The sequence below is a fragment of the Periophthalmus magnuspinnatus genome, chromosome 16 (genome assembly GCF_009829125.3).
Source record: "Periophthalmus magnuspinnatus isolate fPerMag1 chromosome 16, fPerMag1.2.pri, whole genome shotgun sequence".
In the NCBI taxonomy this organism is placed as follows: domain Eukaryota; kingdom Metazoa; phylum Chordata; class Actinopteri; order Gobiiformes; family Gobiidae; genus Periophthalmus; species Periophthalmus magnuspinnatus.
In genome coordinates, this window is record NC_047141.1 from 19229912 (window position 1) to 19254575 (window position 24664).

General features: G+C 39.4%; 1 protein-coding gene across 1 annotated transcript; it reads right to left on the reverse strand.

Moving 5' to 3' along the window:
• Positions 1 to 47: 47 nt before the first annotated feature.
• Positions 48 to 24415, reverse strand: bckdhb (branched chain keto acid dehydrogenase E1 subunit beta). The gene is made up of 11 exons (XM_033981205.2): positions 24192 to 24415; positions 23230 to 23307; positions 23009 to 23077; positions 20154 to 20287; positions 19199 to 19354; positions 18093 to 18201; positions 17420 to 17517; positions 16785 to 16895; positions 6922 to 7008; positions 1429 to 1572; positions 48 to 443 (listed from the first exon to the last, which is right to left on the reverse strand). The coding sequence occupies exons 1-10, from the start codon at positions 24385 to 24387 to the stop codon at positions 1432 to 1434; spliced, it is 1179 nt and encodes a 392-aa protein (XP_033837096.1). The 5' UTR covers positions 24388 to 24415; the 3' UTR covers positions 48 to 443; positions 1429 to 1431.
• Positions 24416 to 24664: the final 249 nt, after the last annotated feature.

Here is a 24664-nt window from a genome sequence, read left to right on the forward strand (position 1 = left end):
TATATATAATTTATTATAATTTATTTAGAAAAAAAGCAGTCTTGTATTAGTATTGCAATTTTAAATTATTTTATTTTCCTTAAAAACCATCATAAATCAGGTTTATGGTAATTTGAACTATTGTAGTATAGGTTAAAATGTACATATTCATGAATGTAAAGTAACAGGACACAAAACCATCTCCAAACATAAATACTGTGCACAATACTCATTATCCAACCAAAGCATCTGGGCACTACCCCTTTGTAACAGTCCCCTCCTGCTCAGATGTTGTAGATAAACATTCATCTCCTTCAGTGGTATGCAATGCACTTCTGGGTACGGCTTCCCCAGTGGATGTTCAAAAAAATGTCTTTTCTTGGCTTTCTTTTACAGTCTTCTAGGATTGGGCAAATAAAGTGGAAAGAGGCAAGAGTGGAGTTCAAGGAGAGCAGCAGTTGGCTCTGAAAAACAAAAGTAGTTAAAGTGAATGACTTGGACGTCAACAGTGCATGACAGATGAGAAGAGAATGCTGGAAGAAACACATAGCAATGAGAGGAGACACGTGTTGGATAGAATTAGGCATCTTATTAATGCTTCCAATTAATCGGAGCCAGGCTGTTTAACTGCGCCAACTCATTTTGACAGTGCCAGTTTAAAGGATATTACATGCAGCGGCAAATTGACAACAAAAAATAACACTGTAGCCTGCTGCCAGTAAATGACAACTATATAAGAGACGGCAATGAGGTTAAACATGCCAAAATGTGTCTTTTGTACGCTCTTAACATTTGGCATTTCAAAGCCTTGGGTGGTCTGATTACAAGTTACTGCCACTAAATACAGGTGTTATTAAGTGAAACCAAATGCTGTTAGTTTAAACAGTTAGTTGTTTACATTATACAGAGGAAAACATATGAACCCCATACTACACCAAGAAGCTATCATTTTTATGTAATGGGTTCTATTGTTGCTGCCTCAAGTGCCACTCATGAAGTATTCAGCAACAATCAACTGATTGCTTAAAAAGGTTATAACCATGTAAATAAAACATATCTAAAATAAACAACAATGGCTTTTTGTATAGTTTACAATTCTTTTTTTTGTATGAAAAAATCTGAATTATATAAAAAAACAAAGCAACCTAAATCAGTGCATAACCTATTGGTTCCACAATTTTCTTTGAGAATAATACATCCAACATAGAAAGATCAAATAGAGACAATCATTTATGGTATATCAGTAAAAAGCCTATTGCTGTATAAGAACTTACTACATTAAGGATGCTATGATTATTAACTTAATATTCGACATGTATTTCAGGGTAACTTTTATTGTGTTTGAATTAAACAGTGGTCAGATCACATTTTTATATAATACTAAATACATATATTCTGTATAGTGATTGGAGTATGATGAGACTCTGTAATGGTGAGGTGTGTGGTTACCTGTTAGTAGTTGATCATTTTCTTGATGGCCTCCAAGCACTTCCACTTGTCTGGGATGTAGAAAGGCTCGAAGATGTGAGGGAAAGGAGTGTCGTAACCACACACTCTGCTGATTGGAGCCTCCAGGTTCAAAAAGCACTCCTCCTGCAACACATGTACACGTCTTTAGTTCGACTTTGTATTCATCAATTTAATTTAGACTGATGGCATGTAAATGTATTGCAAAGTAAATAATATGCAGTAATACAAAGTAGCTTGTTAGAAACACATACTTTCTACCATTTCAGAAATGACAAAAACACTGAGGGCAATTGGTGCCACACATGATTAATTCACCCACAAAGCCAACAAATATGTCAAGGTAGACGCTGATCCTTCAATGGTCCATCCTGGACAGGCCTTTACACATGTTGTTGTAACATATACCTTGTGTCCATTGTGCCTAATAGGCACAGTGAATGTAACTTGTTGAGGATATATGAAACCACATAGCATTGTATTACCAGCCTCAGGTATTTCTGACTTATAAAAAAACAAGCAAAAAAACAAAAAACAAAAAAAAGGACAGCTGTCTTGAAAAGGTCAGACCCTCTAAATGTGAAAATTAAAATAAACAACCAAACTGTATGTATAAAATCAACAGCACAGTTAATCCAGAGCTTTAGGAATACATACAAAATGAAAAACAAGATAGATTGTGACCTAGAGAAAAAACTGGATACGATTTGGATGAAAGAGAGAAAAGGTAGAATGTATACCATGTTTTAATTGCAATATTCCTTATTTGAACTGGTGTGTTCCTTTAGTGTGAAACCACATAACATTTTGACTTTTTCGGAGACATCTGGAGAATAAAAAACTGACTGGTGTCCCCAGATCTACTAATAAAACAACAATTATTTGCTGGCATCTGGTTGGCCAGCATTAACTTATATAACAAGAACAGTGTTGTGCCTGGCCATTACAAGCACAACCAGAAACATGCTTGAAACAGAACATTTAAGCACATAATGTGCAGGGAAATATTTTTTGTTACATATACATACAGCAGCCTCAATCACCCAAACCTGACAAATGCCTAAATGAGACATTTCTCTTGAACTCTCATCTTTGGAGGTGACAACATGATCTGCTCCCAGTGAGATTACAACCCCTGGGTCTATTCTGCCTCTGTGCCACAGACATCCGGTCAGACAGCACCGGGCAATGTGCTCTTTTGTCTGGTTCAGATCTGTAATCTCCTTTTTATACATTTACTGGAAATGGCAGAAAAGTACAGTAGTTTACTTGTCTGCTACCAAAACCAGACCGGGAAAGGCCACACAACTCAGATTTCCTTCAAATCAATGTTTATCTTCTGAGAACAGCATCATTATATGTAACAGACTGAATGTTAGAATGAAAATATGTTTGGAAGTGGGCAAAGACAGCCATGTACCAAAATAAGGTAAATAAAAATACTTTATTGGATTTGGGGTTTAGAGGATGTAGAGATGATACTCTGAAACCTGTTATATAAAAGGTCTATGTTTATCAAAAACAGCCACAGATGAAGGGTTATACTCCCAACTTGCAGAGAAGGAGCCAATATCACCCTGGCAAAGACTGATAAGGCCAGGCAACCAACAAAACTTTGTTAAGAGACACTCAAAAGTGATTTTCACGTATTTAAAAAGAGTCCTTCTATAGCCTGTGGGGTAGAGAATTAATGATTTGCTTCTGATCCTCATAAAAGCCAACATACAAGGCGGTAAGGCACTGACAAACTGGCATGATGCATAAACATAAATCATCAGGTCTAAATTGCTTTGCCTCCTAAAATGTTTTATGTGGTGAACTGGAGACGACCTGCATTTCCCTGGAGTTATTTAATCATTATAACACCATGTGGTGTCTTTAACTCAGACAATTTAAACCTGATAGCAAAAAGATATTTCATTGTGCTTAGTTTTTATTTTTTTTATTTTTTTATTGTCATTTGTTTGACGACTAAATACATTATGTAATATCTTGGTGTGTTGACAAATTTAAAGCTTTTGAGGATGCACAGAACTTCAATCGACAAAAAGGTTAACACTGAGAAATGGTAAATTCCATGGGTGTTGTAACAAATGAGGCCTAATCATATGCAACTGTAGTGAAAATATTTTTATACAAGCACCACATGTTCCTGAGGCAACAGGGTGCTACCTGTGTCCAATTCTCTCATAGCAGACTTCTCTCAAATGCTTTCCTTTGAAGGCCATGACTTGTGCAGTAAAACAAGAAGCCCCAAGACTTTGGCAGAGCCAGTTAAGACCATTAAACAGCCATTGAGCTGACTTATAGTAAAACATTTTTGGTAACCAATTTAAGATGAATACAAGGAATACTCTTGAGTACTTTCTTAAGTACCGTATTTTCTGGACTATAAGTCACCATTTTTTTCATAGTTTGGCTGGGTGTATGCCTTATACTCAGATTTATGATTTATATGTGAAATTATTAAAATATATAATGACACTGAGGATGAAGAATTCAATGAATTTATTGATTTGGAGTGAGATCTTGTTAGCTTTCTTTTTATGCCTTAGTTATCTAATTAACTGCTAATATCTTACGTTAACATACCAGACACGTATTCAGTTCATTGCCTATGCTTCATGTAGCTGAATAAATATAAATGTGTTACATTAGTGTAGTTATCTGATTAACTGTTATTATCTTAATGTTGTCGGGTGGTGGAAGGAATACTTTGAGGATCGCCTCAATCCCACCATCACGTCTTCCGAGGAGGAAGCAGAGACTGGGGACCCGGAGGCGGACTCGTCCATCACCTTTGCTGAAGTCACTGAGGTGGTTGGCAAGCTCCTCGGTGGCAAGGCTCCAGGGGTGGACGAGATCCGTCCTGAGTACCTCAAGTCTCTGGATGTTGTGGGACTGTCTTGGCTGAAACGCCTCTGCAACATCGCGTGGCGGTCGGGGACAGTACCTGTGGAATGGCAGACGGGGGTGGTGGTCCCTCTGTATAAGAAGGGGGACTGGAAAGTGTGTTCAAATTACAAGGGAATCACACTCCTCAGCCTTCCCGGTAAGGTCTATTCCAGGGTACAGGAGAGGAGAATCTGACCGATAGTTGAACCTTGGATTCAGGAGGAGCAGTGTGGTTTTCGTCCTGGTCGTGGAACACTGGACCAGCTCTATACTCTCCATCGGGTCCTCGAGGGTTCATGGGAGTTTGCCCAACTAGTCCACATGTGTTTTATGGATCTGGAGAAGGCATTCGAACGTGTCCCTCGTGGTGTCCTTTGGGGGGTGCTCTGGGAGTATGGGGTCCGGGGGCCTTTGCTAAGGGCTGTCCGGTCCCTGTATGATCAGAGCAGGAGCTGTGTTCGCATTGCCGGCAGTAAGTCAGACCTGTTCCCGGTGCATGTTGGACTCTGCCAGGGCTGCCCTTTGTCACCGGTTCTGTTCATTATATTTAAGGACAGAATTTCAAGGCGCAGCCAGGGGCCGGAAGGGGTCTGGTTTGGGAACCACAGGATTTCATCTCTGCTGTTTGCAGATGAAGTTGTCGAGCCAGGACCTGCAGCAGGCACTGTGGCGGTTTGCAGCCGAGTGTGAAGCGGCTGGGATGAGAATCAGCCCCTCCAAATCTGAGGCCATGGTTCTCGACCGGAAAAAGGTGGTTTGCTCTCTCCGGGTGGGTGGTGAGTCTCTACCTCAAGTGGAGTAGTTCAAGTATCTCGGGGTCTTGTTCACGAGTGAGGGAAGGATGGAGCGGGAGATTGACAGGCGGATCGGTGCAGCGTCTGCAGTGATGCGGTCGCTGTATCGGTCCGTTGTGGTAAAGAAGGAGCCGAGTCCAAAGGCAAAGCTCTCGATTTACCGGTCAATCTACGTTCCTATCCTCACCTATGGTCATGAGCTCTGGGTAATGACCGAAAGGACAAGGTCGCGGATACAAGCGGCTGAAATGGGTTGCCTCCGTGGGGTGGCCGGGCGCACCCTTAGGGATAGGATGAGGAGCTCGGTCACACGGGAGGTTGGAGTAGTGCCGCTGCTCCTACACATTGAGCGGAACCATTTGAGGTGGCTCTGGCATCTGCTCAGGATGCCTCCTGGACGCCTCCTTAGGGAGGTGTTCTGGGCATGTCCCACCGCAAGGAGGCCCCGGGGAAGACCCAGGACACGCTGGAGGGACTATGTCTCTCGGCTGGCCTGGGAACGTCTTGGGGTCCCACCGGAGGAGCTGGAGGACGTGTCTGGGGTGAGGGAAGTTTGGGAGTCCCTGCTTAGACTGCTGCCCTCGCGACCCGGCCCCGGATTAGCGGAAGAAAATGGATGGATGGATGGATCTTATGTTAACATACCAGACACACATTTAGTTCTGTGTATGCTTCATGTAGCTGAATAAATATAAATGTGTTGTGTTAGTGTGCTGTACTACTATTCAACCTGTAGTTCTCCATTTTATTGTTAGTATTATCAGTTGCAGTTAAAATGCCTGTTCTTGGTCTTGCATTTTGTAAAGTAAGTATCCCCAAAAAATATGCCTTATAGTCCAGTGCAACTCATGTTTTTTTTGGTGCAACTTATACTCCTGAGTGACGTATAGTCCAGAAAATACGTAAGCTCTGTACGTGCTCCACATCTAAAATATACACATCAAATATGGTAGATGTAATTGGACAAATGGGAAGGGGAGCACTTCAGTTATTTAGTCATGCCTCACAGTTTGCTACAAATGTGTAATTACTACTGTCTAGCATGTCTTCGATATATAGTCCGAGCCTTTTGTGCTGACTTTTATGGTGGGTTATGCCAAATGTATCAACAAACTCTGAGGAAGAATACATGTGGAATAGCCTACTTTTATGTAGTTATGATTATAAGAAATAATATTGTCACACTGTGGACAAAATGTATTCAAAGAATGGGAGGGCATAAGAGTCGTCTTTGTGTCATAAATTGACAGGTGCAACAGGAAGGGCATCACTCATAAACCCACCCTAAAGAAATAAGCACACCACATCAGCAAGGGGGCAGATGATTTACAATGACAGGCCCCCAAGTGGAAAAAAGTCAAGTCAAGTCCCAAAACTTCACTTGACAAAGAAAGATTATAATGACAATACTATCAATGCTATATTGGGCTTTCCATGCTTGAAATAATTTCCAGGATTTTTCCAGGTCATTCTTGATAAAGTAATCATATGGTTTACAAACACAAAGTTGTTCTAATAAAGATGTAGTTTGCAATCTTTTTGGGCTTTGAGTATAGTCCAAAAAGTAATACCACAGCAAGGGAAACACACTACTTATATCCACATATGAACATATATACTATATATAATGTAATGACATTACAATGCAAAGGGAATATAATATACTGTATGTATATATAGGCCTATGAATAGTTATACATAGGCCAATAGATTACCAAAAATACTTGTACTTTTGGTACTTGTATGTGTTTTTCTTTATCTTGTGCACATAAACAAAAGCACTCACCTGAACAGTAGAGCTGATTTCAGCAGCAAATCCTCCAGTGACTGGCGCCTCGTGACTGATGAGCAAGCGGCCAGTCTTTGCCACTGACTGAAACACACAAATATCACAGTACAGTGGTCGATTGGAAGCAGAAAAAAATTATTTTGCCATGATTAAAGTCATCTCAATATTCTTTAGCCAGCAGCAGCGAAAACTGCCTTGAAGAGACAAGTTATAGTTAAAAGAGCTTAGAACTATACATATAATAATAATAAATAAATAATAGAAAAGGAAAAAAAAAAAATCTCTTAACCATTTCCAGTGAGTTAAATGGCTCACATTTTCTTAGTGCTTTTATTGTATAATTTGTCGTGGCAGGAAGATCATCTAACTATATACCATCATACTATTTGCATACATAATTAAGAAATTGTCTCCAATAGAATTTATTAATATTATAATTCTGTGATTGAATTCTGATCTTAACCAATATGTTTGACAAAATGTGCGTTCCAAAATAATTATGCTGAGGGCTGCCTGGAACTAATTATTTTAGTAGAGACTACTTAGCAGGCAATTCTCCTTTATTGGCCAACTAGTCAAAAGATAAATCCGTTTGTGAATTTAGATTTTTAAAATACATTTTTAACCATTTAAAAATGCTTTTGGCTTCAGGAAAAATAATATAATTAAAGTGGCATATGTTTTTGTGGTTGTATTTTCCAGATAATGATTAATCATTATTAAAATATCTAATGGTTATTTTAATAATCATTAGCTGGGGTGAATGAGTTCACACCAAATATCATTTATATGATTGACATAAGCTTTAGGAATGTGGAAGTTAATAACAAAAGTGCAAAACAATGACTAAAGCTGGCGATGTGCACACCAGGCAGGAATCAAGCGTGAGACTGAGAGGGGCGATGTCTCGGTATGACATGTTGCTGTGGGATGACTCATACAGGGCCAGTGAGTAAACAGAAGGGCAGTCCAATCTTCAACCCCTCCAATACCTTAATGTAATGTCGAACACTCTAATGTGTACCATTGTGTCAACCCATTTTACTCTTGGCTCCCGTCTCTCTGAAGGGGGCAAGAGGGCACCCAACAACCCTCACAGCAAGATGAGTGCATTCCTCAAATGCTTTGGCATAACTGAAGCTGCCAATGTTTTTACATTATAGTGTGCTAGCACTGCAGATCACAGTGGGATGGGGAAACATGACCTGCTTAATAAACCATCTCAATCGCCGATGCTAAAAATAACATAGTAATTGGAGTAGTTTGCTTAACCATAGTCAAAGCCAGTTATAGTACATAAAAGCCTCTTGTAGCCTTTTATGTCTTTAGTATACCAACGCTGATCTGACATTTTGGTTAAATGGTCAGATTCAAATCTATTTTTAATTCTTATTAAACTTTATTCTCTGATCCTGAATGCTGCATTGCAAAACTAGAATATCCTCATGTAGAAAATAATAAAGTCTTTTTTATCTAAGCAAAAGGGTTTTACTTTTACATCCAACCTAAACTCACTAGAAAAACACATTTCAGCATACAAGGTACATCAAATAGTGAGCACTCAGGAAGTCTTGATTGATTGCAAGCTAAATAATAATCTTGGCACAAGCAACAATTTACTTTCAGAATTATGTTGACATACAAGTAAAACCAAGATAACAAAATGATTGAAAAATCAAAAGGAGACAATAAGTAAATTTCAATTTATACATAGCAATTGTGGCTATAGTCATTGATGCAGTGACTTCTGGCCACTGGGCGCATTTCCAAGACACACTAAATAGTCACTCTGATGGTTCTGTAATGTTAGAGACACAGGAGGTGTGATGCACAGTATAAAAATACCTTAATATCTTTGGAAAGGGGGAAATGTTTATTAGAACAGTTTGAGTTAATCAAAATCCTGTGAAACTATATCAGTAATTGTACATTGTATCTATACAACAAATCTTTGCCATGATAATCAAATGTATAAGCTAGAGATGGACCAATATATAGGGCTGATATTTGCACTTTTTATCTTATCAGCTGTTGGCTTTAAATCTCCAGCAGGGGCCGATATTTTGGTTAGGCCAACCAGCTGCCTAAAAAATAAGAATACATTTTAATTTGAGCACTCTCTAGTATTACCACAAAAGTAGACATTTATTGACTGACAGGGCCAGCAGTAACCATGTCAAAGTTGTCTTCAAACTGTAGAAAACATGACATTTTTCCACTTGTTCCCACAGTTAACACAGCAGGTTTCTGATTCCACCTCTCTACTTTTCTGTGTCTCATTCTTCAGACAGACTGCTGCTTCCTCTGTTCTGAAACCTGCCATCCTGTGCTTCTCCCTAGTCCAAAACCAATTTCCCCAGGGGAATGGTGTGGTAAAGTGAATATACATTACATATTCACATTAGACATAATAGGGTAGAATTATGTTTATTTATGAAGCTTGTACTTTTTAAGCTACTGTTGCCTCCAACTCAGCCTGTGCCCTGGCTTGACCTCCAGAGGCTGAGGTTATGACGCCACGGGGCTCCTGCTCTCTCTCTCCATCAGACTGATGGGGAAAAAAGGTTGAGTTCTGAGCTTCCACAAGGTCTCTGGATCTACTGACTTTGTTGTCTGTAATTGTACGGCTGCTGTAGGTCCTTAGTCATGCACCAACAAGTGATCTCTGTGACAAATGACAGTCAAGATGAGCCAACTACTTTAAAGTGGTACTGAGATTAACAAAGAATGTAAAGCGTGCAACAGATTGTAGAGCTCAATGGGAACTCCTGAGTGCCATACAATCAGTGAGAAGGCAGCATATCTAAATGAAAGAGCAGTGCAAGTTTTTAGCTGGGCCGATAGCCAAGCCTTCCTGCAGCGTAGCCAAGATGCCAGAAGACCTCAGACAGAAATAACTCCAAACATCCCATAAAGACACATTAAAACCAATTCAACTCAATTACTCCCTGACACACAGACAAGCACACTCTTACCTCTGTGCCTCTGAGCCAAAGGGTAACACTGCCTCTGTGTACAACAACTTTGCAAAAGAAAAGGACTTGATGACAGCTCTCGGTGAGCATCCTAAAGGCCTCCACATGTCTGAGACAGAAAGGCTGTAAAACTCAATGATTTTAGGGGTCATAAAGTATTGTATAACATAACAAAGGAGTAGTTGCGGTGGATGTTACACCCCAGGCATACCCAGTGAGAGGTATACAATTAAATTAAATGCAACTGTCGGAGAAATGGTCTGGAAGAGGTTATGAACTTCTTCAACAGAAAAAGGAGAAACCCTACATTTAAGTGTTTTGGCATTGCACGGTTCCCATTGATTGACTCACCTTTTAATGTGCCTTCAATTAAGAGTGAAAACAATAACTGCCATCATAACCACCAGTGCCTAGCATCTAATAAGGACAGGGCTCAGGACTCAATGTTGATTCAGCCATATTTCCACACAAAATACAAAGAGTTAGCATCCATACAATTGAGTGTCTTGTTTCAATACTTGTAATGATTAGTATCTTGGGATCTTTTTTTTTTTTTTTTTTAATTGACTGATGTCTTAACTCATGTCTTTCTATGCATTTGTAGCTCATGAGGTAGTATTACTTCATGAGTGACACTGGGAAGAATCTGAGAAATCTCCAGTGCCTGTCTGTGGAATGTGAGCGGTGGCTACTGCCAGGAAAAGGAATGGAAAGATGTCTGAGTGAGACCGAGGAGAGGGGTGTGTGAAGATGAAAGGAGGAAGCAGGAATGACTGCAGTTTTATTCTATTGTCAATTACTGCCAAATTCAGAACGACCCAAGATGTAAAGAAATAGATAAAGCACTGCAAGACTGTACCATAAAGGCCCTAAACACAGCAAAAAGAATAAAATTCCTTTGTATTATTTCTGTTTTAATTTAGTAAACACAAACAACTTTAAAGATGATATACATTTTAAAATCCTCTTTTTAGAAGGGTTTAACACTGGAATGACTTACTACTTGAATCCGAATCCAAAACCAAAATATAAAAAATGGCCATTTAATACTTGCTGGGGAGCCAAACTAGTGATCTGATGCAGTATGATCATACAGAGTTTTTTTGACACTCATAAACAATATGTACATCCAATCCCATAACACCAGCTTCTCAACAAAGCCTGTCATGCTACTCTCTCTCCATGGTGTCCTACAGGTTTAGTCCATAGTAGTTAGTGTTAACACTCCAATTACAGACATGGAACACATTAGTAAGAACACAGAGAGGGGATTAAAGGACTGCTTCCAGTGTGTGTGACAAATAAGGATTAAACAAGGAGTCAGAGATTTAATACACAAATGCAGAGAATATAACACTGTGGCATATGGCCTAATGTTATAGAATGTGACCATCTGTTGTCGGACTACGTGTGCGGTTATGCAAAAATAAAGCAAGCTAGTTAGCATTAGAATTCTCACCAACTATGGAATAAGATAGAGATACTATGAGTGTTGTGGTGGGCTTGTGAACAGATATTGCAGAGATCAGCTGAACTCGAAACAGACATGTTTCAAACTAATGACTTGCATGTGCCAAAGCCCGGCTAACTTAATATCTTAATATCCTAATAGCAAATAAAATTATGAATTTAATGCTGGCTATAAACTGGCAAATTTAAATTAAATACAAAAATTTGGCAACTTAAAAATGTTTCTTGCCCTTTTGATCCATAAGCGCTAGCTTGTAATTTTTTTTTTTTTAAACCTCAAAAAAAAAAAAGCTTTTTAAGTATGCACACTCACATATTCAAATTAGAAACATCATGTGTGAGTGCACATACTCCGGACGAGTATCCAGGTGGCCATTCAGAAACTCTTCAGAATTCATAGTTGAGGGATGCATTTCAAAACACGTGTATACACAGCGGTTTGTTACTAGTAAAAAGCAAATGTATAATTCATTGCTCTGGCATATCAGAAATCAAAATATTAGTCTTAATCTTGTTTTCCACTCAAATTTATCTTACTTTTGATGACTGTTATGTTAACATCATTATCATCAACACAGCTCAAGGTCTCAAGTAGGGGCTTAAAGTATCTTCAAGTATAAGGGCTATTGCCAACTGTGGTAGAATAAAGCCATGCCAGATTGAACGAATGGAAAGTACTGCTTGCTGGTTTCAGCCATGGAAAACTGATCACCAAGAAAGCACACTTGAAGTCACCATTGTACCAATACTGGAATATTTTAGCTGCAAATTTCCAAAATAACAAAGTGAAAAACAAGCAGGATGCCGTATAAATTAGTATTGTTTCACTGCATGTGTGCATTATTTAAATGTTCTCTTTATTGTATTGGATTGTATACCATCTTTTAAGAAACCCAAAATGATTAACTCTTGCATTATTTATTCACTCCATAATTGGTGCTGGTAAGCTACTACTGTAGCCACAGCTGCCCTTGAGTGAAGCTGCCAATCTGTGTCATAGGACTCTTCAACCAACACCATCAAGTCACTAAGCAAGGTGGGTGAAGTGCCTTGCTTAAAGACACAACAACCATATGCAGTATAGCCAGTGCAGCCCAACAGTGGCTCCTAGTTGATGTTGAAATGCATACTATGAATCTTTTGTTACACAGGACAGTACATTTAATAAGAATGGCTATGTTTTAAATAAACCACAGCTGGACTGGTGTTTCCACTTCAGTACACGGCAAACAAACCCATCTTTAAGCCTACCCTGCTTCAGCAGACACATGCTGGGAGCTTCCATATTCTATGTTTACCTGGTGGCTTTGGCTTGCACAAACAATAAGGCTCAAAGCCATTAGGAGCAAGTGTAATGAAAGCAGAGCCTTGATAAGAAGGGCTTATCTGCACAGAAAGTCAACAGAACTTCAGAGAAACATGAACATGCAGACACTGTAACCTGCATTAGTTACAAGAATCACAGCCGCAGAGCAGATGCACATTCCTGCTTTAGCACACTCATGACATCGATTCTTTCTCTAAAAGGCATCAATTAAATGTTGCTTTTGTTCCTGACTTAAGACAACTTGATTTATACTTGGTAAGTAATCAACATATTGGTGCTCTGTAAGTTCTTAAGTGACTGGACCCGTATGAGAGTTAAACAAGTTCAGCCAAAATAGTTGTATCACTCGACCCAAGCAGGGCTATGCACGGAGACACAAAACAGACCAAGTAATCCAACAAGGGAGATAAGTTATCAATGAAACTTAAATGATAAAATGGGTTAGCTGGAACTGGGTATTTATGATTAAAAAGTAATACAAATTACACCAGCTTTGCATTTTCAAGCAAATGACACACCAGAGTTTCAAACTGAATTGTGTATGCAGTTATTTCTGGAATGCTATAGAATGTGCATCAAGAAGGGCGTCTGGCATATTATGCACAATTACCTAAGGACTTTTGCATCAGCGTCCAATTACTTAAATATAGGACTTCCAATATGGACATGGACAGATAAGTGTGTTGCATTGTAGCTACCCACTACAATGCTTCATCTTTCAAGGCTGTAACTAAGGGAAAGCAACTCTAGCAAAGACCTGCTAAGACCTGTTAAGACAAGATGCCTCAGCTACCTCACTGTTTAAAAAGTAAAACAAAAAGAAAACATCCTTCCACTTTCTTCTGCTTATCCGGGGCCAGGTCACGGGGGCAGCAGTCTGCAGGTACTCCCAGACTTCCCTCACCCCGGACACGCCTGAGAGACATAGTCCCTCAGGCGTGTCCTGGGTCTTCCCCGGGGGCCTCCTCCCGGTGGGACATGCCCGGAACACCTCCCTAGGAAGGCATCCAGGAGGTATTCTGAACAGATGCCCGTGCCACCTCAGCTGGCTCCTCTTTATGTAGAGGAGCAGCAGCTCTTCTCCGAGCTCCTCCCATGTGACCGAGCTCCTCACCCTATCTCTAAGGGAGTGCCCAGCCACCCTGCAGAGGAAACCTATTTCAGCCGCTTGTATCCGCGATCTTGTCCTTTCGGTCATTACCCAAAGCTCATGACCATAGGTGAGGGTAGGAAGCTAGACTGACGCGGTAAAGAAGGAGCTGAGCCAAAAGGCAAAGCTCTCGATTTACCAAACAGTCCGATACAGTGACCGCATCACGGCAGCTGCTGCACCGATCCGCCTCTCAATCTCGCGCTCCATTCTTCCTTCACTCATGAACAAGACCCTGAGATACTTGAACTCCTCCACTTAAGGCAGAGACTCCCCACCCTCCCAAAGAGGGCAAACCACCTTTTTCCAGTCGAGAATCATGGCCTCGGATTAGGAGGAGCTGATTTTCATCCCAGCTGCTTTAGACTCGGCTGCGACCTGCCCCAGCGCCTGCTGCACGTCCCGGCTTGAAGAAGCCATCAGGACAACATCTGCAAACAGCAGCGATGAGATCCGGTTGTGGAGTTCAACCTGAACTGGGAAAAGGTCTGACTTACTGCCAGCAATGAGGACACAGCTCCTGCTCTGGTCATACAGGGACAGGACAGCCCTTAGCAAAGCCCTAAGCAGCCCTTAGCTCCGGGAGTATGGGGTCCGGAGACCCCATACTCCCGGAGCACCCCTCAAAGGGTACCACGAGAATGCCTTCTACAGATCCACAAAACACATGTGGACTGGTTGGGCAAACTCCCATGAACCCTTGAGGACCTGATGGAGAGTATAGAGCTGGTCCAGTGCTCCGCAACCGGGACGAAAACCACATTGCTCCTCTTGAAAGAAAACAAAAACAAAAAACACACACACATACTCACACACACACAGAGAGAGTATCAGAAGGGTTCTAGAGATCAATAAACAATATTGGTTTGGGGAAATTATTACCAATAAAACAATGAAAAGGGCCTGGTAAAAGTGCTTTGTGGGGCCTTTTCACAGGGACATTTCAGTCATTAGAAAGGATAGGTTTAAGTGTGATTTATTAGTCAGAATAAAGTCAATGTCAGGCAAATAATGTCTGTACATGTTGATTAAATAATCCACTATGAAAAAAAACACAGCTGCCATGACAGAATGGAAAATGGGACCCTGATCATCCAAAATTTCTGCACCTTCCCACCTGTTTGATTTGCCTTTAAAATAAGTAGTAATTCTACAAATTTTGTCCTAACATTATATCAAGAGAGAGAGAACCTATTAAGACAAAGCAACTGATACTGATACTTACATGCAAGTTATTTCACTTTCCTAATGTACTCAACACATTATTTATATCCCTTGTACATTCATTCCTTATTGCACTGTTTGGTGAAATATAAAAAGAGAAATCCACCATTTATAATAGGCTCTAAAGGCTGCTTTGTAACCACATTGTAGTCTACAGTGTGTGTGTCGGTTGAAGCTAATGCTGCAGAGTAAGGAAAAAGAAGAACGCTTTTTACCTGATTACCTTTTTTCCTTCAGAATTCAGGCATCAGCCAAATATGCACAACTGTATGCTTCAGTTCCGACTAACACAAAGGGTTACAGTTCCACCCAAGATACAACCATCCATACAACAAACAAATAAATAAATGACTATTTTAAAAATAAATGCATCAGTGACGTACACTGAATGAGTCTATGGCAGCATACTCCAATGTAATTGCGTAGGTGGATTTTAGCCCACGCACACACGTTTAATTTGGGATAATAAGACTCCTAATTGGCAAGGATAGGCAGAGCCACAGCCACACTGTGATGTCATCTCTCCCTGGAGTAGCATCTAATTTTTAGGACACTGTGTGAGGTTACTGAGGGCATAGAGTACCGTGCCTCTCGCCATCGCATACATTTGTCTACTTTGAATCAGTTAAAGCCAAGTGGATGTGTTGTATAGACTGGTCATCCCCATAGAACTTTATTTGTTTTGGGTATGACTCATGCACATCTGGATATTTGCATATGCGCTTCTGCTTAATTAAAAGATAAAGGAACATCCCTAATGCCTGTGCCTATGCATTAGTCTGGCTGATAATAATCATAATTTAGACTGAGATTGATTTTGTTTGCTCAGTGAAATATGATAATGGCTTGATAAAAGGCTAGCTTGGTGTTCAACCAGAGTAACATGCCAGGGAACATGCCAGGGAAAGTCAAAATGGTCCAAGAGAAAAATAAAACACTTGGACAGGAGAAAAATGGCAGTAATCTACCAGATATGCACAGTGGACATGATATTTGCTTCTGCTGGGAGTGCATTTATGCATTTGGCACTGACAGACCTTCACAGTCTCTTTGGGTTGGAGGCAATGACACAGAGAGATGATGCTGACAGGCTTGAGGTGGCAGGCCAGGCATTAGGCCAGTAGAGCTGCACATAAAACTCTGTTCAATTTCATGGCTGCTGTTTTAATGGGGCCACACTTCAAAAGGAGAAAAGTGTAGCATGTTTTTTGAGACATTTCTTTGTTTTGACACACTATCCCTCACTTTAACTCCAGGGTCTTTCCATGCCAGCACTGTGGTGGTACTTAGTCATATTAAATTACTACTGTCCTGCCACAATGTCTTCCTGTGTCTTAAATGATACTTATAACACAGTAAAGCTCTTTGATCAACTTGTGTGTCTACGCATAATGCCAATGAAAATGTGTGACTTGGTTTAATTTTAACCAAGGTATCTAGCAATTGTGAAAATAATGTGCATACACAGTATGAACCTACAGCTTCACGTATCATTGAAACACATCTTACACACCAACTCCACGCCCAGAGAACTTTAGCATTTTACAGCTGATCTACCACATTCAAGACGAGATAAGACACAGCTCTCTATCCTTGTTTATGAACATTTGCCAGACATTTTTATATGTTTGGGCAGCAGTAAAATGTAAATTGACAGTCCTTTATTTTTATTATATTTTATTATGAATCTACTGCATTTGGAGTCTGATTTTACCTTACAAACAGTGTCTATGTCCCAAGGGAGAATGGTCTGCAGATCAATGACTTCACAGGATACTCCCAGTTTTTCTTGTGCCATATTGGCAACCTCCTTCATCACATGGATCTAGAAGTAAAAAAGATACATATGGTCAAATCTTCCTACTTACATGGGGCACAAAAGATGACATTTTTACACAACATCATATTTCAGATCAGCAACAATCCCTGTCTTTTCTATAAATTTCTCCATTTGTTTATTTCTAATCAAATTATAGTATTTCCTCTACTTTCAATGGCGCTTGTTCCCTTTCCTGTCCTATAATATTAGCTTTAATAAGACGTTTTTCTTCAATGGCCTTCATGAGGCCCCTGCTGTTCTAGGTACATTGCGGCCTGGATGAACCCCTGTAAGTGGCTGCGCACAATGTGAGACTGAGCTGATTCCTGGTGAGTTACAGCCACTTCAGTGCAGAGCTTCAGAAAGGAACAGTCTAACACCCAACGCAGACAGTTAAGCCCTTGGTGCCTAAAAAGATATTAATACCTGTATTTTGAAGATGTCTGAGGTTTCAGAATTTGAAACCATGCTGTATTAAGGAGTTTGTGAAGAACCTTTTTAAACAATCATACACCTTTTTGTGTGCTTACCTGGGTGCCCCAGGCAACCAAAGTAACATCACTTCCTTCTTGAAGCACCTCTGCCTGTGATAGTGGGATGGTATAGGCATCCACAGGAACCTGTTCAACTGGGATAAAAAGTGGGGAAAATATTCTGTTAACTAAACATGCTTTAATACATTTTTGTGGAGAAAATAGGTCTAACAGATGGTCAGTTATTATGCAAAAAGAAAATAAAGCATCTCCATATGAATCACATCCAAGTTGTCACTAGCTCTCACAAACCCTTTGGCAAATTGTTAATATCCACATGCTTTAATTTTCAGGCACATGCACGGCTTTTTTCAGACAAAATGACACCAGCTTGGACCACCAAAGTGCAGCCATATCAGAGTACGGCTTTCGTTGCTTATTTCCGGGTTTACAAGAAATTAAAATACTTTATTATTATCCATAGACAGCATGCAGCAGTCTCATTTTGTCACAAAGTGCCGTTTTTAGAATCTACTCATTTACTCATTCACAAAAAATGTCAGCTAATCCAGCTTTTACAGTTCTACGGTTCAACTTTTTAACCATCGAGACATGAAAGTGAGTCCAGGTAAATGGCAAGTGTGTGTCCAAGAACTACTGACAAAACCTCATTGAACAGTTATTTTAAGAACAGCATGGTTGTGGCATTGGCATTTAACAATGTTCTCACCTGCTGCTCTGTAAAGTATCTTGGGCTCAAAGAATATACATGGGTTCTTGTCACTGATGCAGGAGAGGAGCAGTCCCTTAGCCTGTACTGGCCCACGAGGTATTACAATCTAGATAAAAAATAGACAGAATATTGCATTTTACACTTTTACATTTTCAGCATCAGACAGTCTTCTTTAACGTGTTAAGTTGAATAGAAAGCCTGTTCCTCTAACCTTTTTATATATACTTTTGTATTTAATGCTTCACTATACATTTTTTTCCTCTTCTGTTATAAGTTTGCATAAATACTTCTGGATAATATAAGAACAACATTCAGAGAAGACAAAGTAGAGCACAGTTGAAATGCGCTCATGAGGGTGAGTGCTGGGAATGACCCCAGACTAGACTGATATTATGCATAAAGATTAGTGTTTATCAGCCTGACCTTTACTGACAGACAACATGCTCATTGCTTTTCCCACTGGTTATTCATAGGGGAACAACTGTGGCTGTTTTCAAACCAATGGAATATAGGAAAAACAACAGACTTAAGATGCTTAGTCTGTTAATCTGAATGTATGCATTTTGCTAAAAAATAGAGCAATGTGTTGTGTTATTTGCAAAACAATAGTGATTTGTTGTTTCAAGCAAGGTCACACACATCAACGGCAAACTTAAACTCTATATAATGTAATAACGAGCAAAATAAATTTAAATAGTCAAACTTAAACAGCTGTTTTTACAATTTAGAAACAATTGGGAAATGGTTATTAGACTGGTTAAAGTTGTCGGTCCTTGGCAGAACTATGGAATGGATCTCATAAAACAAATTGCCTTAGGCAATATCATCCAGTTTTGTTTTCATAATGTGCTGTATGGAGAAGAAACTAGACAAATAAAGAAGAAAGTCACGTAAAGGGAACTTGCAGGAATGCATTAGTTTTAGAAATAATGCATTACTGTGCCCGGCCCTAATAACTAAACTACCAGCTTTCATAAATTGACAAAACAAATACTTAACAAAAAAAATTAATTGGGTTCATGATGTTTGTGATGTGATTTTATACAGTAGAGGAATTGCAAGATTCCATCTAGGCTTTATGGGATTTACATAGAAATTCATACCTTGAGGCCAGGGCAATGGGCAAAGAAGGCCTCTGGGCTCTGAGAATGGTAAAGAGATCCATGTCCAACGCAGCCCCAAGGAGCACGGATTGTGAGGTTTCCACAGTCAAACATGTTTCCAGAGCGATATCTGTACTTTGCTGCTTCATTGACAATCTGAACAATAAATATAATATCACAGTAAACTTATGTAACAAGGCATAACTTTTCATGTACAGAGACCACCACACTAGTGAAGAATATTTGATCCCAGTCTCAGTTATTTTAATTATGCTCTGTTAATGTTCTTAAAGCAACTAAAACCCATATATTAGTTTTAATAGCTCTGATCACCTTAAGTGTCTGGTATCTTTAACAAACTTTAAAGTTGTTTTTTCTTTTTATATAGGATTACCGCCAAAAAAGTGCCCTGTTTTCCTTTCTAAACTCAGGTGGGTTGTTAATGTTAGTTTTATGTGCCACTAAGGACGGTTTGGACTGAGTCATTTTAAGTGAGAGCACAGACAGAGTGAGGGAGCCCACTCAAGGCCTGTTACCAGATTAAACTGAAGAGCCTTTAAGGAAAAATGGCGCCATTATCACATTTTCTGTTTTGTGTTACCTTGACATAGCACAGATTGTATTTATCTTTGAATCGGTGACAAAACACTACTACACAGTTAAACTATATCTTCAGTGTTTTGCATAGTTACAATATGTGTTTAGATTTTATTTTGTCTTAAAACAAATACAGTAGTTTTAATACTAATTTCCTGCACAGAAACAATACAGTTTAAATCATTCACATTTAACATAAATAAACATTTGTTCCTCCAAAATCTGAACTACTCCTAAATGAACAATATGATAGGTCTGTTCAGGTCTCTTGACATCATATTTACCTTATTTTTCTTCCTTATTTAGGACATCCTTCAATTTTAAAATGCACTGTTTTAGATTTTTATACTTATCTTACCTGATCAAATGCTGGATAGATGTAATCAGCAAACTGGATTTCAGCAATTGCTGTAGCACCAGCTACAGCAACTCCAATACCAAATCCAACAATACCCTGCTCACAGAGGGGTGTATTGAAGACTCGATCTTTACCTAAACATAAAGGAGAGTTAACAAAGCAATCTTGATTTGATGAATGGACCAAAAAAAATACACACTTAATACATTATAATATACGGTATGTATTTAATGTATGTGTATTTATTTTTATATGTTTACAGTTTTGCTCAGTTGACATTTCGTTGTATGTACGTGTGTATGTACGTGTGTATGTACAATAACATTAAAATGTAACCTAATATATTATATGCCAAATGTCCCACTTGAAAAATGGAAGAAAAACTGCTATTTGAAAATATAATGCCCAAAAAACAACCAAAAGAGACATTATAATGACCCTTTCTAAGCTGAAGCCAATAAAGTCTTAGTCTCAAGAAGCAAAAACACAAGAAAAAAACTTTTCCACCCTGTAATCAGAAGAAGCCGCCAACTATGGTACAAAACTAAATTTGGACTATGGATGTTATTTTTGCCTTTTGTGAATTTGCCAGAGCTGCCTTGTGTTCTGCTGGGAACTGTGCTTCATAGCTGAAAAAATTATGCCCTTATGTGCCCTGTACTCACAAAGTTCAATTAGCGACTATTTTACCACAGTCTTTTAGAGGAAATGTTCATTTGTATGTGCAGTTCCGGCTTTACATAAATAAATAAATAAATGATAAAATTTATAAATGAATAAACGAATGAATGAATAAAACGATTAGATGATTAAGTGATCACAATTTAATGCCCTGCCTCTCAGACTATAAAGCCAACCTCAAAAATGCTGCTGCAGTAAATAATACTCGGGTTTCCTTCTGCGTGTCATCAAAGAGTCAAGCAGTAAGTTCAAGTATGCCTATGCCTCCTTTTCACACAGGGGAAGACTTCATGAACAAAAACACCAAAGAAAATATACATGACAAAATGCTGCTGGAACACAACTTTTTACATTTTCTCATTCATATGGAGACCACCTCACATTAACCCCTGACTGTGAGCTATAATGGTTGTAATGGCTGAGGTGTGCGCTAGTCCTTTTCTGTGGTGGGACTAAAAGGAAGAAATACAGCTTTGCGCTCGTCACTGTACAAAGGGATGAGATGGAAAATAATGATCCCCTCCAAAGGTCAACACTTCTGACGTCAATGAAAACAAAAAGGCAAAGCCAGCTACAGTATGGTGGATTTGAGATGCATCTGTCCACTCTGCCAGCACGTCCACTACGAAATGGTGCTTAAACGTCAAAAGTTGCAGTGCTAGAGTTGGTTGCTTCCAGCCAATATCTTTCTTGAATTGCATCAACACAATGCCACAAGGACATTTCAAAACAGGTGTTAAGTCAGTGGTGTTCGATCAGGGCCAGCAAGGCCTTCGCTGCTGGCCCTAACATTTCAGCAAAAAATGTAAAACTAATTATTTTATTACATCAATTAAATCAGAATGCTGTTCTTTTTTTTTTTTTTTTTTTAGATCTAAAAGCCTCAAACATAACATGAATATGAAGGATTACTGTTCTGTGAAACTCTAAACTCCAAAATATCCTATCAGGCTTGGTCATACTGTCTGCAAGCTACTAGCCCTAGCATTAAAACTGACCAATCAGATTGTCCCTTTGGAGTTGATTGAGAGGCAGACACCAGCACTAGTCCATTAGCTTAGTCCCACAGAACCAGCTGTGCGCTCAGCGCTGGGCCTGGCCCTGTTGTGCCATGACTGGAGAGGCCAGCTGTTGGCTCCATAGCACCATATTAGTCTGCCTTTAACTTTGGTGGAGTTTGAAAGAAAAAGATGATATACTTTCATTTGGACTTTCTTTTTGGATAAACAATGGGATTACTAGTAGCTAATTTGTGTTTATTACCTAAGTTAGTGGTCCTAAAACATTCAGAAGAGCATCAAAAACAGCTGGGATACTAGCAAAGGGCTAACTGACACATGGACCGCACAGAATGATTGAACCACGGATCTATTACAATAACAGAACGAACTCTGATGGATTACACATCGGATGGTGACACAAGTGTACAAGTAAAAGCACTCATCTGGTCAAGACAGCAGCGGTGAGTGAGGTGCTGGTATGATCAAACGGTCTATGTGCAATAACTTGGATTATAGCTTAATGAGAAAAAAAAATTAAAAACATGTCCATTATAGTTTGTCCAGTTGTTAACGGTGACGTACATGCTCGTTCTGCCTCGCCATATGCACTCATGTGGTCATATCAATCAGCTGGTGCATTTTGCTGGGCCATTTATGCATTTGGGCAGTCAGTGTATCCAACAAAAGCACTAAATATTGTGGACAATCGGCAGTGCGTGTACTCTACATGCACCAAAGCGGGTTGGCCCAGGCTTAATAGATGAGAGGCTGCATATGTTCTCTTTGGCACCTGTAAGCCTACGGATAGTTGTATCTGTAAATAATAGGCTGCTGATCCAAGTCCAGATGCCACTGTCCGCCACTGGTTTTAGTACATTATTATACGGTCCTTGTTAATATTGTGAGTTTACAAACAAACTGACAACACACGGGTTATTCACAACTAACCGATTAAGTTTTGTTTATTTACTTTGGAAGTTAAAGACTGAGCGTACTCTTGTTGTAAATCTTATTGCAAATTTTATTGTAAATGTATTTGGCCATTGTTTTAGTTAAGGATGGAATGTTTGCCTAAAACCCTATGCTGCCATCTAGTGGTTGTTAAGGAAAATCTCTTTCAAGGATGCAAAACATGAAAAATCTTGAGTAAACAAACAAGCTAAACTGGCCTACCATATTTGTCTCTCAAGCCCACTGTGCATCGGAAAACTCCACCGAAGGCAACATCTTCACCAAAGATCACTGCAAATGAGTAAACACACAACAAAACTTGTTTACCATTTTACCCCTTATATTCTTGTATATGATGACCATGTCCAATAAATATTGGACTACATTAACTTTAGGCACAAACATTTAAATAAGCAATTTCAAGGAAAACAATCAAGTCATACCTGCTGTTGGATCACTGGCCAGAGTATTGTCCAAGGCACTTGTGACTGATTGAAACAAGTTCATCTTCTGAGTAGGTCCTATACAAAGTACAACAGAATTGTAAAATAAACCATACAGGTTCAGAAATAGCTCGCCAGTGACGTTATCATCTTCGGGATATTTTATATTAATAAATTTCCATCACTGTGGTAATAATTATTTTCACTCTTTATTTTCCTTAGAATACCCTGACATGCAAGTCATTTCTCAAGTCTTTAATCCTCTCCACAAATTCCCTATCGAAATCTTATTCAGACAGTGGTTGTGCTGCATTTTCTGTAGGCTATATTATTCTGACACCTGACAATCATTTCGTCACCACTTCTGAGACGTATTTGTCCCAACAAGCTCAGTTTGTCAGTTTGTCAGCAGGTGCGTTTACATGCAGTACTTGTAACTTTTGGACCGTCATTGCCAGTGTTGATAGGTTAAAAATAACAATATAGATTCCAATCCCTCATATTAGACTGGGATGGTGTCCCGGGGTAAAAGACCTCTCTCCTTTTTCTCCACACAAATGCCATCTCGTCTCCAAAACGTCCAAGTCCTAAAGACAGAAAGCAATTCTGGAGTCGGAGGAGACTTGACAAGGGGGACGTACCGTGTTAGGCTGAAATAAAGCTCTAACTCTACTGAGTCATCGATCAGCAGCAGCACAGAAGTAACAGCAAGAAGCTGGACACCAAACACCTTGTTACTAAATTATTTATTTGAACGTAAGGCTACGAGCTAACATTAATTTTTGGCCAATCTATGGTGAGGTTAAGGTACAAAAAACAAATTGTTTATTTAAATTATGTTACTTACAGTAAACCATTTATTCAGGCTATTAGAGAAGCAAACTGTTAAAGTGAATTTATGCGTTACCAATCAAGTCCGGGGACAAATGGCATTGTGGCTAAAGCACTAGCTCTGAACTCACCATATTGTGTGGGGACGGGGTCAGGTTGGAAAGTAAAGTGCGCTGCGTGCCTTTTGTGCGTTTTTGTTCGGGATGCACAGCTCGGCAACAATTTCAGCAGACCAGCACCGAGACTCCTCTGAGCGCTGGCGCAGACACCGGAGAAAGACAGTTTCGGGTGTGCACCTCGGACGAAAAACCGTGCAGCCGCCGCCATTATTGTTGTTATAACTGAACAGGAAGGACAAAATGAATCAAGCTGCTTAGATCGTCTATTGAAAAGACGGTGACTTTGTTAATATTATGTCCCACTCAATGTTGTCTATTATACATAAGAACAAATTAAGTGTATGATGAAAATGTGTTTTATAATTCCTGTTTTTCTATCAATTACTATTTTAGTCATACATTTTACATTAGGGGCTCGGTGTAGGAGCCACGCCAAAGTGAAACTCTGTTTACTTAAATCTTTGACAGTTTTGAAGAGCTGTGAT

What these genes read in the sequence shown, in the direction of transcription:
- bckdhb (XM_033981205.2), bottom strand. Translation starts at nt 24,387, where the DNA reads ATGGCGGCGGCTGCACGGTTTTTCGTCCGAGGTGCACACCCGAAACTG. An exon ending in GATACTTTACAGAGCAGCAG is followed by an intron (nt 17,518 to 18,092) that starts GTGAGAACATTG and finishes TTTTTATCCCAG; the next exon opens with TTGAACAGGTTCCTGTGGAT. An exon ending in ACATAGACACTGTTTGTAAG is followed by an intron (nt 7,009 to 16,784) that starts GTAAAATCAGAC and finishes TGTGTGTTTCAG; the next exon opens with TCAGTGGCAAAGACTGGCCG.